General features: G+C 35.5%; 2 protein-coding genes across 2 annotated transcripts; one reads left to right on the top strand and one right to left on the bottom strand.

Annotated features, from left to right (window-relative positions):
• Positions 1-11,221: 11,221 nt before the first annotated feature.
• L(1)10bb (BUD31-like protein) lies at positions 11,222-12,490 on the top strand. The gene is made up of 3 exons (XM_076776507.1): positions 11,222-11,513; positions 11,614-11,736; positions 11,818-12,490. Exons 1-3 carry the CDS (start codon positions 11,420-11,422, stop codon positions 12,033-12,035), a joined length of 435 nt encoding a protein of 144 aa, XP_076632622.1. The 5' UTR covers positions 11,222-11,419; the 3' UTR covers positions 12,036-12,490.
• An 11-nt stretch (positions 12,491-12,501) lies between these two features.
• On the bottom strand, positions 12,502-16,739 carry LOC143347393 (uncharacterized). Its single transcript, XM_076776506.1, has 3 exons — positions 16,450-16,739; positions 12,545-13,810; positions 12,502-12,513 (listed from the first exon to the last, which is right to left on the bottom strand). The coding sequence occupies exons 1-2, from the start codon at positions 16,732-16,734 to the stop codon at positions 12,587-12,589; spliced, it is 1,509 nt and encodes a 502-aa protein (XP_076632621.1). The 5' UTR covers positions 16,735-16,739; the 3' UTR covers positions 12,502-12,513; positions 12,545-12,586.
• Positions 16,740-16,939: the final 200 nt, after the last annotated feature.

The raw sequence follows: 16,939 nt of genomic DNA, 5'->3' as shown, positions 1-16,939 counted from the left end.
GAATTGCAATTTGCATATCCTTTTAATGCAAGCATTCTATTTTCCATCAATTAAAGCAATGATCGCGAACAAACTTTGATTTATGCAAAGAATGCAGAATATTTATAAAAAAATTCACTATTTATAAATAACAATTGAGTTGCAAAGGTTATTATATCCCGTAAAAATTACCAACTCTAATAATGAATAATTAGTGATATATATATTGGAATCATGAATTCAATCTACAATAAAATTAATCATAATATAGCATTTTTAAATGCATCACAAATCTGTGATAAAAATATATTCACATAAATTACAGACTTTAACACGTTATAAATTCGTCTATTTACAACAATACTTTCAAGCAGTATTTCCTTTGGCAAACATATAAAGAAAAGATGCATTTCAGATAGAATAATCGTCCACTCGTCTTAAATTCAAACAATCCGTGAGTGGACCATTCTTTCTTTCGCAACACTAATTTATTAATATAAAAAAGTATACGCGAGTGGTGCTTGTTATTCGTTAAATGAACCACACAGGGTTCCCTTATTAATTAAATCGCGTGCACCCATATTCAATAATGCGCAACACTAATTTTAATAACGATGTTGAGCCATTCGAGGCTTTGCAGAATCCCAGCTTGCTTCTTGATGGTCCTGGGTGCAGTGGGCAGCGTTTTGGCCAGCTTTTGGGCATTGGATCGCAACTCTAATTAATAAAATACGCGACAAGTCAAGATCGTAACGCTAATTTATAATATAAAAATTCCAAACGCGATTTGTAACAATAAAAGCAACCGCAAATGGTAATTATTCGCAACACTACCCTGAAAAGTAAACGCGAAAAATAGTAATTCGCAACGCTAAGAACAAACCGATCAGTTAATTCGCAACACTATTCTTAAATAACAATAAAAGCAATCGCGTATGGAATTCGCAACGCTAACCTGAAAAGGAAACGCGAAAAATAGGAATTTGCAACTCTACAAGCAAACGCGATTATTGTATATTCGCAACTCTATTTTTAATGGAAATATATTTATGCTTCGCAACGCTAATGCAAATCGCGTTGCCCAAAAATGCTGGATCGGGTGCTGGCGTCTTCAGTTGTAGCTACAACATACATGCACGAAATAAACTAACTACTTCAAGCTACTTCAAACTACAATAGAGTGGCACATATGGGAATGAAGTTAGACGTTTTAAATATCGCAACACTACGGGGCAACAACGCGATAAATCAACAATCGCAACGCTAATTTATAATAGAAAAATTTCAAACGCGACTTGTAACAAGAAAAGCAACCGCGAATGGTAATTATTCGCAACACTACCTTGAAAAGCAAACCCGAAAAATAGTAATTCGCAACTCTAATTCGCAATCGCGTTTACTAAAAATTCGCAACGCTATTTTTAAAGCAAACGTCCGGTTCCTAAGTTTGCATTAAAAATAATCGCGAATCGTGTTTATAAGCAACACTAACACATCAACGCGATAAATTTTTGGTCGCAACTCTACGAGCAAACGCGAACATTGTATATTATTCGCAACTCTAACTTAAATCAGGGTGTGATGGTACATGTAAATTCACATGTACTAGCCACAAACTAACTACTTCTAATACTACAGTTGGGGTCGAATTTTGGCATTTAAAGTATCGCAACGCTAAAGAAAAAATCGCACGATTAATCAAGATCGCAACGCTAATTTATATCATGAAAATTGCAAACGCGGTTGATATCCATTATGTGTACAAAAGAGTAAAAATGCAACGCGAGTCGTGATTGTTCGCAACACTACCCTGAAAAGCAAACGCGAAAAATGATAATTCGCAACTTTATAAGCAATCGCGTTTATCAATAATTCGCAAAACTATTTTTAAAGCAAACATTCAGTAGCTAAGTTTGCATAAAACCAATCGCGTATCGTGTCAAGTCGCAACACTACCCTGAAAAGGCAACGCGAAAAATAACAGTTCGCAACTCTAAAAGCAAACGCGATTATTGCACATTCGCAACTCTATGGATATTAAAACCGCGAGTTGCCCTGATGGCTGGCATGTATGGTGCAATCATGTATACATGCATACGTGAACCAGCCAACAGAATACAGGGGAGGGATGGTTGGCATGTATGGTGCAATCATGTACCAAGTACATGCATACGTGAATCAGCCAGAAAAATAAACTAACTACAATTACAGACGAGTTAAGTGACAAAGTAGTAACAGGAATGACTTTCCATCCTCATCCAAAGATGAAGATGAAAAGCCATTTGTTGTAGCCCACTCTTGAAACAATTTGTTAGGGCCTCTTCAGCTCATATAGAGCCTTTTCTTTCTTCGGCGGTCCTGCCGAAGCCTGAAACTTACTTAAGACTTGGCTCGAGATTTTGTGCAATACGTAGTCTTCCAACAATATACGAATTGTTGGTCGAGCATACGTGATGAATCTCGAGGGGGACGAGCGTTTCGTAAGGGAACTAATCGCGACCGCGAGCGCGAGAGAGCGACTTTAAGAGTCGCGCGATTCGAGGAGTCGAAAATAAAGCCGAAACAAACAGCATCCACCGTTTGAATCAGCAAGATTTCTACCCTCGAAATCGTAACTACAGGAACAGAACTGCCACGCGAGAAACGCGCCTACCCGAATTACTAATGTGGACAGTCCTGCCCTGACCCTACCTACTTAGATTAAGCACACACACCAGAAAGTTACCTACCTACCTAACCCTATATTTAAAAAATTGCAAAACTCAATCAAACAAACAAACACTCCACGGTTCTCATTCTGAATGTCCGGGCGCGACCTAAACTAGAGAGGACTCCCCGGGGTTCCTCCGACACCCGGACATAACACTCCATTCATACTCTAAATGTACATACCAGTTTCTGAAATCGTCTGACAGAGGCTAGTGTCCATTGCGTATTTTTATTATATGCATAAATATTTGTATAGAATGTTTTAATATATGGAATATAGTATTTAATAAAATATATTGTATGGATGTATCATTATAGAAGATTGAAAAATATTCAGATTGAAATCCATTAAGGTCAACAATTTTTAAATAAATGGTAAATTGAAATTTGATATTATTACTGATAAAAATCTAATGTTATAAAATTCTGTATGTAAATGACAATTATAAAAATATCTGAAACGACGCACTTCCACAACCTAACCACAACACACACATGTGGACAGTACGTCGCGCACGATTCACTAACCAATGTCAGTCGTTAATATGTCGTTGAATTGTTATAAATAAAGTCATCGTGTCCCGTTGCCTTCGCTCGTGCAAATAGCACCTGGGCATGTGCATGAACTTGGGCAACGAACACGGAAAAATTAGTCTGAAAATCCTAACTAGAAAAACTGGTTAATAGCTAAACAGTATTTCGTATTTAATTTTTAGTTAAAATGGCTCGACTTGTTATATGTAATATATCAATAATAAAATACGTTAATATTGAAAAATACTATTATTCAAAAAAACTGTTATGATTGAAATTTAATTACTTAAAATGAAAGACTTTAATTAAGATTTCATGATAAAATAATTTACTTCAAAAATTGAAATGAATTCATTAAATTGTTATTCAAAATATTCAATTATCCTTGGTCGATTCTGTCGTCAAAGTAAATTTTTTAAAAGATCAAACTAGTATAAAATGCATGTTACTTTGACTCGAAAATCGACCTGTCATGAAATGCCTTCTTGCACGTTAAATACATCATACGATGTATTAATTAAATAAACGATCAATATTTAATAATTTATATTAATGTTGTAAATATTATTGTACAATGTCATATTATCATTCATATTCTACTCGATCATGTGATAAATATAATGTTTCTCATATTATATTAATTCATTTTCTATTCAATCATACAATTCATACAAAGTTAATAAAAATATTTCATATATTTTATAAAAATTGTATTATATATATTTGTAAAAATTTTATAATAATCATAATGTATAATATTTATTTGTGACATTAAGAAACGCGAGTGCAAGAAGACCCTAAAACCTGCTCTAAAAAATATAACAGTTGATGTTACTACTCACGGGTATTTTTCATACCCGTGGTCGCTTAACTCGTCAAAAATAGCAAGTATACAACTGGTCACCCGTGTTGATTCGGATCTTTCATCCTACAACATGGTTGGGGACCAGAGGAACAAAAGTCACATGCGACTCACTAATGATGACTGGAAGTTCTCGAAGTCATCCATCAGTCAGCATGGTCCTGTTGGTTAGGTTCAGGATCAGGTCCAGATACTGTAAGAGAAATGCAAGAAAATTAGAATTTATTGTTAAAATTACAAAGATTTTTAGTTAACAAATTTGAAAGTATAAATTTATACTTACGTTGTTCGCTCGTGGTCCACCGCCCGATACCCCCCGGGTACTGCTGCTGATTTCCAGAATGAGGTCCAGAGACTGTAAGAAAACTGTAAAAAAAAAACAATTAGAATCTATTCTTAAAACTCTAGAGATTTCTAATTAAACATTTGAAAGTATAAATTTATACTTACACTGTTTGCTCGTGAAGCATCGCCCAATAGTCCTCTTCGGTGATGCACTGACTCTAATTCCGGTAACGAGGAGTTTAAATTTCAAATTGAAAAAATAATTAATTTGATTAGAAAGTATTAAGTTAGAATACCGCGACCGAAGATTGAAATCGGCGAGCAAAGGATTCTATTTTCGCGATTCAGGAAACAAGGAGAGCCACGATGCTCTGGAAGTAATTTAAAAACTGCGTAAGAAACACTGATGCTATTATCGCGTAACCTAACACGAAAACGGCTCAGGGTCACTTCGCCCCGAGAAAAAAACTTGTTGCTACGCACAAACACTGAATCTACCGGCCGCATTGCGCGCGGCCAACCAAATTTCCTGGAAAGAAAGGGACAGGAGACAAGAAATACAACAAGCACACGTGTGCTTTTCCTATCAGTTTTCTCTTTTCTTTTTCTTACTAGAGTTCGACAACAGAAATACTGCTTTACTTAGTACATATTGCTGTTTACACAGTTTGTCACGTAAAAGGTTAATGCCACGAAGGCGAAATGTTCTCAATCAATGAGAATTTCAGATATTATCTACAATTTATAAATATTATATCACCAAGTTACATAGTTAGAGTTGTAACCATGATTATGTTTACTTTATCAAACGTTAGAATATCACGTAATTTTTATAAATATTCCGAAATTTCCAACAATTAAAATTCGTTGGTTATTTATGCTTGAATAGCATATTCCAACTCCGCAGTTACTACGTTTACTGAAACTTGTATCGAAATATATATGGAAATTGCAATTACAACAATTCATAAAGAAAGGAATATAAACAATCAATTAAATAAATAACGCTCGGAAATATTCAATCGCGATCAGAATACAGTTAAACATAAATTATTCCAATTTATCGTTGATATCTACCGACGCCATTTCTGTATACTTCGATATATATCGAAGCGGATAAAAAGTTTGTTAACGATATTCATATTTTATCTTAACAATGGCCGATTAGAAAATTATGATCATGCTTGCAACGAATGATTTAATAATGAATTAAAAATATATAAATATTACTATGCCCGTTAATTTTTGTTATAATTGTTTAAACGTTACCAATATTCCCTCCAAAATTTGTCGATTTGCCTGCCATCTGTTATGGCGTCGTTTACGCGCCAATAAAAGTTTCCATGGCGTCGAATTTCAATCAGAGACTGCAACAGAAATAAAATACAAATCAAATCATAATTAAACAATAATTGATAATAATGAGGCAATATATCAAAAGGTTAGAAATACGTACTTCGTTGGTCGCGATACACCGACACATCTTGTATTTCGAAAGGGAATTTCTTGATTTCGAATTCCAATGAGAGACTGTAACAGAAACGAAATAAAGATCCATTAAAGTACATAAACGTTTATTGTAATTAAGTAATAAATGGAAACCGTATGACAAGAGATCTTAATTAAAACGCGAGTTGTAATAATGACGAAATATGAATAGGTTAGAATTACGCACCTCGGTCGCGAAACGCCGGTACGTCTTGACGCGTCTTACCACGTTAATCGTCAGAGTACAAATGGCGACACCTCGGTAACGCTCGCGAATTGGGGGGCGGGGTGGGGGAAGGGCCGATGTCTCGCGAAGCTTGTATTACGAATCCGAGGAATGCCTCGGATAGAAACCACGAATACAAACAAATGAACAAAGGACGAGGATAGAATTCACAACTTGGTAGGAAAAAGGACAAAATTTCTCGGTTACTTATCAGAACAACATATAATACCTTGACTTTAGAATCATATTGATGGATGGCGATACATATAACGTACAAATTAAATATAACTCACACTTTTGTCGATTTATACTAGCAGATGACAGGATTCTTGAATTTGTTAATATTATTCACTTCGATGATTACATGCAAATTACTTACAACTTTAACTAATCAAAAAATCGCGAATAATTCGTACTTCTCAATTCATATGCATTTACACACACTAGCCTGTTTGCCTATCACACTAATTCAGTGAGTTTCTCAACTGACCACCATCCATGAGAAGAGGCCGCTAAAATCACCTCCGAATTTTCAGGTCGGTATGGCAGACAGATTGGGCCACGCAAGTCCATAAGGTGAAAGCACAGACGATGTATACGAATAGACCTTACACCTTATGGCCTTTCGTGGCCCAATCTGACTGCCATACCAACCTGAAAATTCAGGGGTGATTTTAGCGCCCTCTTCTCATGGATGGTGGTCCGATGACAAACTATGCACTGAATTAGTATTGATGGACTGACAGCTGTAGTGTGTGCATAAATACATGTGAGTTGACTATGCAGGGATTGAAATTCATTTCTAAATCTGTTGGTAATATTACAAATAGCACGAAAATGATAATGGGGGTTCGAGACTCCATAAAAATGGATCGAAAAAATACATTGGGTGAAAGATCTACTGGTATACCTCGTCTGTGACAATACTCTAGAATCTTTGATGAATCAATGAGAATCAAAACTAATCTAGTGAAGAAACTCTATATTTATGATGACTTATGCAAGGTGGATCGCAGCCAATTTGCTAATATTATTTAGTTTTTAATTAATAATTGCATTACCCGGCTAAGAGTAATAAGAATTATTAATTAAATGCTAAATAATATTACCCAGGAGGTTGCTGCGAGTGGAGAGCCAAAGGGAGATAGATGGAATCCAAGTTCCATCGATCTCCCTTTCGCAATTTTACAATCTGAATGACTAAACTAAGAAGATAGAAGGAACCCAAGTCCCTCCGATCTTCTAGTTTAGTTATACCAAGTAATTATTTGGTTTAAAGAGGAGTGAAGCTAAATCGTGAGAGACGCAACGCGACACGATGCTGAACCGTACAGCGGATCTTTGGGATCGAACCTACTGCACTTGCTAACTCGATCTCTATAGAAAAATGGATGCTGCATCCCTGAATCGAGGTCTCCATTTCTCCAACGCAACCCGCCGGGAGCCCGAAGGACCCGACTTGGGTTGTCTGACAAAGAGAGAGTACCTGAGACAGGAACGACTTCCGCTGGAAGGTGTGCGTTTCCGCAGAATACGGAAACTCCACACCTTCCAGCGAAGAAACATTTTCCTTCAATCGAGCTACCAAGAGAAGGCGGTAAGATCTTTCGGACCAACTGGACGGCCGATCACATGTTTCGTTCGTCGAAACAGCGGTGATCGAAGCGAGAAACGAGAGAACGAATCGAGTGAAGCTACTTGTTAAATAATTACTTGGCATACGGAGACGCGTACAATGGTCGTCGAAGCTTAAGTCTAGTTTAATTGTACCAAGCAATTGTTTTGTTTAAAAAGAGGGGTGAAGCTAAATTCTGGGAGACGCGACGCGACGCGATGCTGAACCGTGCAGCAGATCTTCGGATCGAATCGACACTGTCCTTGGTAGATTGATTTCTATTTCTAGAAATCGATCCATCATGGACAGGCGACTAGATTTTTCGGACGAACTGGACGGCCGATCACATGTTTCGTCCTACGAAACAGCGGTGATCGAAGCGAGAAACGAGGGAACGAATGAGCGAGAAGCTAGTTGGTAAACAATTGCGTGGCACATACGCGGATACACTAGAGACTTAAAATTAACGTCGAAATTTGAGCTAGCAGATTCGGAACTAAAATTGAGAAGATAGGAGAAAACGAGACTCCTTCTATTTTCTAAATTAGTGGTACCAAGCAATTATCTCTTTTAAGAAGGGACGAAGCTAAATCGTGGGATACGTGACGTGACGCGATGCTAAACCATGCAGCAGATCTTAGGATCGAATCTACTGCCCTTGATATCTCGAGCTACCAAGGGAAGGCGATTATATCCTTTGGACCAACTAGACGGCCGATCACTTGCTTTCTACATTAAAGCAGTGGTGATCGAAACGGGAAACGAGAGGACGAGAGAAAGTGAAGCTACTTGGTCAATAATTACTTGGTAGGGCGCGGCAACACGGACAGTAGAGAAATCTTCGACGTTAATTTTAATATTCGCGGCGAAGCTTAAGAATTGGAATTAAAGGTCCCTCGGCGGATGAATCCCTCTGTGGTTGAATCCCTTGGTAGTTGAATCCCTCGATGATTGGATCCCTTGATGGTTGAATCCCTCGGCGGTTGAATCCCTCGGCGGTTGTAGCGTCCTCCCTCGATGTTCTTGGAATTGATCTACAATAGATCTGACCTGAAACAAAAACTACTACTTGTGTTAGTATCATATTAAGGAAAATTTAATAAATCCTAACCAATCCATCTGTGACTCGACAAATGGAGAAATAATTTGTTCAGCTGATGTATCGAACAAGTTAAGAAATTCTGAAATATTCCTACACAGAATAAATGTTACTCGATGGGTAGACCTACCTAAAGAAATGTACAAAATTAACACCTGATAAGAAAGTGAAAATATTAATAAATTAAACAATGTCAGTCAAAATATATTAAATACGCTCAGTCCAAACGACAGAACAATTTCACAAATAAAGTCAAAATAAAAATTCGGATTAATTGATAGACGATGCTTGTGAACTTAGCTGACCAGTAAAAATATTCTACGAAATTAGGAATATCTTGCCAAGTCAGTTTCAACTAATACCACAAGTAATGAAATCGACAAAGCAATTTCGCAAACAAAATCGAAATAAAAATTCAGATTAATCGACAAAGACAGATACCAGTTCAGGAAAGAATTGGAAACAGAAACAGTAAATGATCGAAGGAAATACCCCATAGAGAATCATTTTCTTTCAGAGTCCTATATGGTCAACGTAACGCAATAATTGCCGAAATAATAGAAGAACCAGTTATTAGAATATCTCATTGTATGTTGAAATGGTGGAAATATTCATAGTAACGAAACGAAAACCGATAAATTCAACAAACCCAATTTTTCATCAAACGGTAGTCAAAAATAAACGAGCAAGCTTCAAATCAGAAAAATAAGAGAAAGAGAGGAGATATTTAAACAAGACTCACCACTGGTCAACAACTGATCAGTATCGGTCATCGTATGCTCACCACTGGTCTGCTGGTCCCCCTGGTCCCTCCTGGTCCCTCCTGGTCCCTCCTGGTCCCTCCTGGTCCCTCCTGGTCGCCACTGGTCAGCCTAGGATGATCCCGGTCAATTACAATCATTTTTGGTGAATACACATACCTTCGAAATCCTACCCAATTTCGTGAAAAAAATTCGAGTAGGTGCTATCATTTTTCGGCAAAATTAAATTATTTCAAATCATTCTAAAAAAATTATTTTCGGTTCTGGGGGTCAATTGCAAGCATTTTTGGTCAACAGACATACCCCCGAAATCCTACTCAGCTTCGAGAAAAAAATTCCTTACCGAAAATATAATTTCTGGCCAGAAATGTCTGCCCGAATTTTCATGCGGATCTTTAAAACGTCATAACTTCTGAACGGATTGGACGATTTTAATGTTTAAAAAAGCAAACTACGCGTATTTTGGTGAAGAATATGTACAAGTAGCAAAAATATTCGAAAAGTTGGTCCTTGACCCCGCAAAATGAGAAAAACCCTATAAAAATGGTCCAATCTTCAAACAGCCATAACTCCTACAATTGTGAATATATTTCAATGAAACTTTTTTCTGAAGTAGAGGTCATGGGTACCTACAAAAAAGTATTAGACAACTTTTCCGTAGGACGTCAAACAAAATTATTAAAAATGAAAAACGAATTTTTAAGAAAAATCGACAGGGGGTAGGTGCCTAAATTTTTCAACGAAAAAAAAAATTTTTAATTAATTCTAAAAAAATTATTTTCGGTTCCGGGGGTCAATTGCAATTATTTTTGGTGAATACACATACTTCCGAAATCCTACCCACTTTCGAGAAAAAATTCAAATTTTCTTGAAATTTTTAAATAACCTTAATCGATTGATTACTCCAATGAAATTAATCGATTAATGTCCAATTATGGACCGTACAGCTTTCATTTCGTTAAAATATAATAAAATTTCTGAAATTTCATTTTCTGTCTCACTTCCTCTTGTGTTCATTTCTAAATCTGTTGGTAACGTTGCGAGTGACACGGAAATGGTAATGGGGCTCTAGAGCCCCAGAGAATCGGGCCGAAAAAATACATTAGGTGATAGGTCTGCCCGTATACCTCGTCTGTAGTGAAAGGTCTACTCGTATACCTGGTCTATGATTAAACATTTTAGGAGTATTGTGGTGCCTGCTAAAATAATGATCGGGTAGGCATCTATGGAAACTTGCTGGAATTAAGAATTTGCAAGTTACTGTTGGTTGAGAAGATTCATATATATATTTCACTTGTTTTTATTCGATATTTATTTATTTATTAATTAAAACAAAAGTATTGATGCAGTCTGTCACAAGCTCTCAATGTACAAACTTATATACATTTGTTGTTAATAAAATGTTTAATTAGCATATCTATTTAATTTGATACAGAGTCTGCCATCGAGGTCGATAAATAAGCGCCATCTATCGTTGAAAATAACAAACTATTCCACGCAAACTTGGGCAGCTCTCTCGACTTCCACGAGACTGTTCGAAATTACTTTGGGTAGCTTCAGAGAATCGAGAAAGAGAGCATGTGTCAGTTTGCCTTTGTCGACTTTCCGAAATTCTACGAGCTCACGTACGCCTGATCTGGCATAGTGTGAGTAGTGCACCCGGTGCTCAATCTGGCATCTCTGCTTGTAAGAAAGGGAAGAGGATTTTGCCATCTCGTAATTTTGTATTCTCCTTAAACGGCAAAAATTAATGGCGTCCAGCATATGGATAGATACGTTTGGATTATATTTTTGTGCAAAGATCGTTAACACGAGTTTATTTCATACGCATATTGGAAATCATTTCTACGGAAATTAAAAGATGCCAAAAGTACGAAGAAGTAAGAAACCTCCACCGGATGGCTGGGAACTGATCGAACCAACGTTGGAGGAATTAGAACAGAAAATGCGAGAAGGTAACAACGAAATCATATGATGGTTATGTTTAGAATGCTGAATGTTTTTGTTTATATCAATAAAAGGTTCCATAGTTTTTACTTGTTATTTAAATTACAGCTGAAACGGAACCTCACGAAGGTAAACGCAAACAGGAGTCTTTATGGCCAATATTCAAAATCCACCATCAAAAATCACGTTACATATACGACTTGTATTACAGACGGAAAGCCATAAGTCGTGGTTAGTATTATTAGGAACTACTCGAAACAGTTAATATTTACTCGCGTATACATTATATTTATTGTGCTATACTTTTTTCAGAATTATATGATTATTGTTTGAATGAAAATATAGCAGACAAAAATTTAATAGCAAAGTGGAAGAAAGTGGGATACGAGAACTTGTGTTGTTTACGATGCATACAAACTAGAGACACCAATTTTGGAACTAACTGTATTTGTCGTGTTCCTAAAGGAAAATTAGAAGAAGGTAGAATAGTGGAATGCATTCATTGCGGTTGCAGAGGATGTTCTGGATAATGATTAGAAGTTTATATGTGTAAAGGTGCCTGTGGTTGTTTGTTTATTTGTCTCGATAACACATGATACCTTAAGGGTTCTTAAGAACTCTGTTGCATGGCATCAACAATTGACGGAAGCGTAAGTAAAGGTAAACGTTTGAAACGTACACATTCCTTTGCTTTCGTCTGAATTGTATAATTTATAAAATCCATATAATTGCTACTAGTTTATTCGTTACGTTGTAACGAATAAATTTTCCAAGTTGGAATATGTCACATGCAAAACGAGAATGTACAAATTAATAAATGGTTCTTGACCTTGGAATAAGAAAAGCATGTTCTGTTCGTTTCATGGGAAATGTTTTTTATGCGTAGATGTCCAAGTGTTTTGTATTTATAAGTGAGAAATTTCCATCGAATTTGAAATGCAAGTTATAGAAAAGCTGAATAAAAAAAAAGATAAAATTGTGATAATTACTTTTTACGTTTGTGTAAACCTATTGCAATATTTTAATATAATTTTTTTACTGTTCGCACCTTTCCCTTTTTCCACAAAAATCGACAATACACTTAATTACGTTTCGCGTGGATTTCAATGAAATTAGTTTGATTTTCCTTATGAGAGAACGTTTGTGTACATTGGTTATTTAATACAAAGAATCTTTTACCGTTTCGATGAATTGTAATTGGTGACGCGTTATTCGTTCTTTTATCGTTACGGATTACGTTCTTCTTTGGAGATAAAAATGACAATTGACATTTCGAAGCTTCAAAGTCTGTCTTAGAAGTCTGCGTGGCGCTACCAATAATTTGCCAAGAATATTTAATGCAACATTCGTGGATCGATTCATCGTCAAGACTGTTTTCTTTTGTTAAATTTTCTAAAAGTGTTTGCGATGTTTGCGAACTTCTACCGAGCACTTGCCACGAATACTTTATTCTACAAGGATACTCATTTTTCCTACACAAATTCTCCGTGAGGTAGGACAGATGCAAACAATCTGTATTTTTCCCAGTATATTGAAAATCACGCGTAGACCAAATTTCGTTACACTTATTTTTCAACATGCTTGCTGCTGTTTCATTCGTCTCTAGAAATTTATTCGATGCCGATAGATCGAATCCGGTAAATTGAACTTGTTTAGAAGCATTTGATTCAATAGGAAATTTTAATTCTTCACTATTGTGGTTAGTGATATTATTCGATAATGCTTTCTTCGCGATAACATCGGTATTTGTTAACTTATAGTCACGATACGTGTTAATTAGTTGTTTACAAGGATACATATCAGTTTTTATTGTCGTCGTCATCATAGTTGTTGACGTCGTTGCGACGGTTACTGTAATCGGTATATTTGAAATATTACTCTCTAACAGTTGTATCTCTTTGTCGAATATCGTTTGTAACGTATCTGTCGAGTACCAATCAATTTTTGGCAAATCATTTGACAATTGAAACGCATCGTTATTCATCAAGCTCTCATAGATTTTGCCTTCATTCGAAACGTCTGATAAAGAATGATTGATTTTTCTCGTTGCCTGTTTACCAATCTGGTTTCTACACCTTTTTCTGAATTTAATTGGACGTTTATCCATTGAGACAAAATTGCGCTTCGCAAACGAATTGTTCGATAAATCGGGCATTGGAGAGGGAAACGTTAATACAGTATTTTTCTTGTCTAGCGATTTCAGCGAAGATTTTTTAAAATTACCAAAAACAGGGAAAGTCGAACTTTTGTTCATTACATAACCTTGCTTCTTTGAGATCTTCTCGCAGTCATTCAATGAATGATTCTGAAAATACATTAACCTGTGTATTTTAATTTTTGTTTTTTTTTATCGTTTGGGATCGTTCATAAGTTACGTCACGGTCTTAGGTGTAGGGGAATTTTAAAAAAATGTTGGAACATTCCTTGAAACGGACCGTTTACCGATCGGGGTAAGTTATACGTCATTCGATTCGTCTAATTTAATACATTACTAATATGCGTTTCGTTATTTGCGAAAATTCGTTATTTTTGTTTAAACTTGTCGTAAAGTTGCAGTAAAAACGTAAATTTAAGTATATTTTGACAAGTTCATAGGTAGAAACAAATTTTGTTACTGTGTTCATGGTGTAAATTATACAGGGTGTTCGACCACCCCTGGGAAAAATTTTAATGAGAGATTCTAGAGGCCAAAATAAGACGAAAATCAAAAATACCAATTTGTTGATAGAGGCTTCGTTAAAAAGTTATTAACAATTAAATTACAAAATTTCAAATCGTTTTGGAAAAATTATTTTCGGTTGCGGGGTTCAATTACAATCATTTTTAATGAATACACATATCCTCGAAATCCTACTCAGTTTCGAGAAAAAAATTCGGGTAGGTGGTGAAGTTTTTCGACGAAAAAAAAAATTTTTCAAATCGTTCTAAAAAAATTATTTCCGATTGCAAGGGTCGATTATAATCATTTTTGATGAATAGATATACCCCGGAAATCCTACCCAGTTTGGAGAAAAAAATTCGAGAACGTGTGAAATTTTTCAACAATATTAAAAAATTTTAAATCGTTCTAAAAAAATTATTTTTGATTGCAGGGACCAATTATAATAATTTTTGGTCAATAGACATACCCTCGAAATCCTAACCATTTTCGAGAAAAAAATTCTTTACCGAAAATCTAATTTCTGGCCAGAAATGTCTGCCCGAATTTTCATGCGAATCTTTAAAAAGTCATAACTTCTGAACGGATTGGACGATTTTAATGTTTAAAAAAGCAACCTACGCGTATTTTGATGGAGAATATGTACAAATCGCAAAAATATTCGAAAAGTTGGTTCTTGACCCCGCAAAATAAGAAAAACCCCATAAAAATGGTTCAATTTTCAAACAGCCATAACTCCTACAATTGTGAATATATTTCAATGAAACTTTTCTCTGAAGTAGAGCTCATGGGTACCTACAAAAAAGTATTAGACAACTTTTCTGTAGGGTGTCAAACAAAATTACTAAAAATGAGAAAGGAATTTTTAAGAAAAATCGACAGGGGGTAGATGCCTAAATTTTTCGATGAAAAAAAAAAATTTCAAATCGTTCTGAAAAAATTATTGTCGGTTGCAGGGGTCAATTACAATCATTTTTGGTGAATAGACATACCCCCGAAATCCTACCCACTTTCGAGAAAAAATTCAGTATTGGCGGAACTTTAAACGTTAATAACTTCTTAACGAAGCCGCCATCAACAAATTGGTATTCTTGATTTTCGTCTTATTTTGGCCTCTAGAATCTCCCATTAAAATTTTTCCCAGGGGTGGCCGAACACTCTGTGGATGCCAGGTAGTCAAATGCTAGTTTGTTGAACATGTATGCATAAAAGTCATTTTTTTATGCAAATACTATGCAGGAGTAGGTCAAGTAGACAGTACGTGCAACAAGAGTACAAAATATTGCACCCCCCCCCCCCCTCTTTGGCTCGTAACTTAACCCAGACCTAACTCAGCTACGGATGTCCGAAAATTAACATATGTGCTATATACAATTATGAGCAACGTCATATTATCATATAAATAAAATTAAATAAAAATACTGTTTTGCAATGGTCTTATTTTATAGGACAAATAAGGGTTGATTGGCTGTATAATTTCTGCATAGCAATTGGAAGGGTAGAAAAGATTATTGAAATTAATAAAACAACATTTTGTCGTAGAAAATATCACAGAGGCCATTTAAAAATTAATCACAGCATCAATTTTGAAGATTCCATTACTGATGATTACACAAATTAAATTGAGACCACTTGGAGGCATGGCACACATTCTTTAATCTTTTTTATAACATATAATACTATCAATATTTTATATTTTCAAAAAGGGTAATTTCATTGGATACCTGAGCCATTATGTATTTAGTAAATGTACCTAACAGGAAAATAGTAATTTATTCAATGAAATATTAGCAGAAATAACAGAAATTTCATCGAATACATGTTTAACAAATTAGCATTTGACTTCCTAGCATTTATAATTTACAGCATGAACACAGTAACGACAGTCACTTGTTTCTACCTGTGAACCTGTCCAAATATACTTAACCTTACTTTTTTTATTGCAACTTTCCAAACAAAAATAAACGAATTAATGAAATAATGAAATGCATATTAATAATATACTGAATTAGGCGAATCGAATGACCTATAATTCATCCCGATCGGTGAATGGTCCGTTTGCTAGGAATATACTGAAATGTTATAACCTGAGGCATAGGCAAGTGGTAAGTCGGATTCAATGCGACGTAGTTATCGAATTTTTTTTTTTTTTTAGGAAGATCAAAGTAAGGTAAATTTAGCGGGACGTAATTTGTGAACGGTCTCTTTTACTACGAAAGAAAAGAATTAGAGCAGAAAATGTTCCAAGATATTATTTGAAGAAAAAGATTTGAGATAAGTGACACCTGTTTAGAGTGCAGCAACGTGCTCGTAAATCTTTTCACTGAAAGATGAGAGGGTGGTTTCAATAGCGGCATTGTTACATGGTCACTGCATTTGGGGGGTTTAATAAGTTCGATTCTTCGATTAGAGAGATTAGAACGAGCAGCTTTACTTTTCTTCGTGAAAATAGTCTTCGTTATAGGCACTAGAACATTATCGGTAATTAATCCGTGAACCATTGCGGATGACATCTTCGATTCCGAGGCTCGCCACGCGCGATTATTCTTTTTCACAATTTTAACGCCCATTATACTTTTTAATACGATGTAAGATGTTAAATTCTGATTTTGAATTTACACTCGATTTGCATAAATGTACTTGATAATTTTGAGATTTAAAAAAAGAATAGAGAATCGAACTGTATACTAAGCAATACTGAAGGTTAAGTAACGTGCACGTAAACAAAAATCTATCGTTTCTATGAAAGAAATTTCAGCTGTATATATTTTTATC

The sequence above is a fragment of the Colletes latitarsis genome, chromosome 11, assembly GCF_051014445.1.
Source record: "Colletes latitarsis isolate SP2378_abdomen chromosome 11, iyColLati1, whole genome shotgun sequence".
NCBI lineage: Eukaryota > Metazoa > Arthropoda > Insecta > Hymenoptera > Colletidae > Colletes > Colletes latitarsis.
Note: the sequence above shows the minus strand (reverse complement) of the source record. Positions and strands in the feature narration are given on the sequence as shown.

Coding starts and splice junctions, on each gene's coding strand:
- LOC143347393 (XM_076776506.1), bottom strand. CDS start 16,734: ATGGGCGTTAAAATTGTGAAAAAGAATAATCGCGCGTGGCGAGCCTCG. Junction 13,811..16,449: donor CGTTGCTGCACTCTAAACAG/GTGTCACTTATC, acceptor ATGTATTTTCAG/AATCATTCATTGAATGACTG.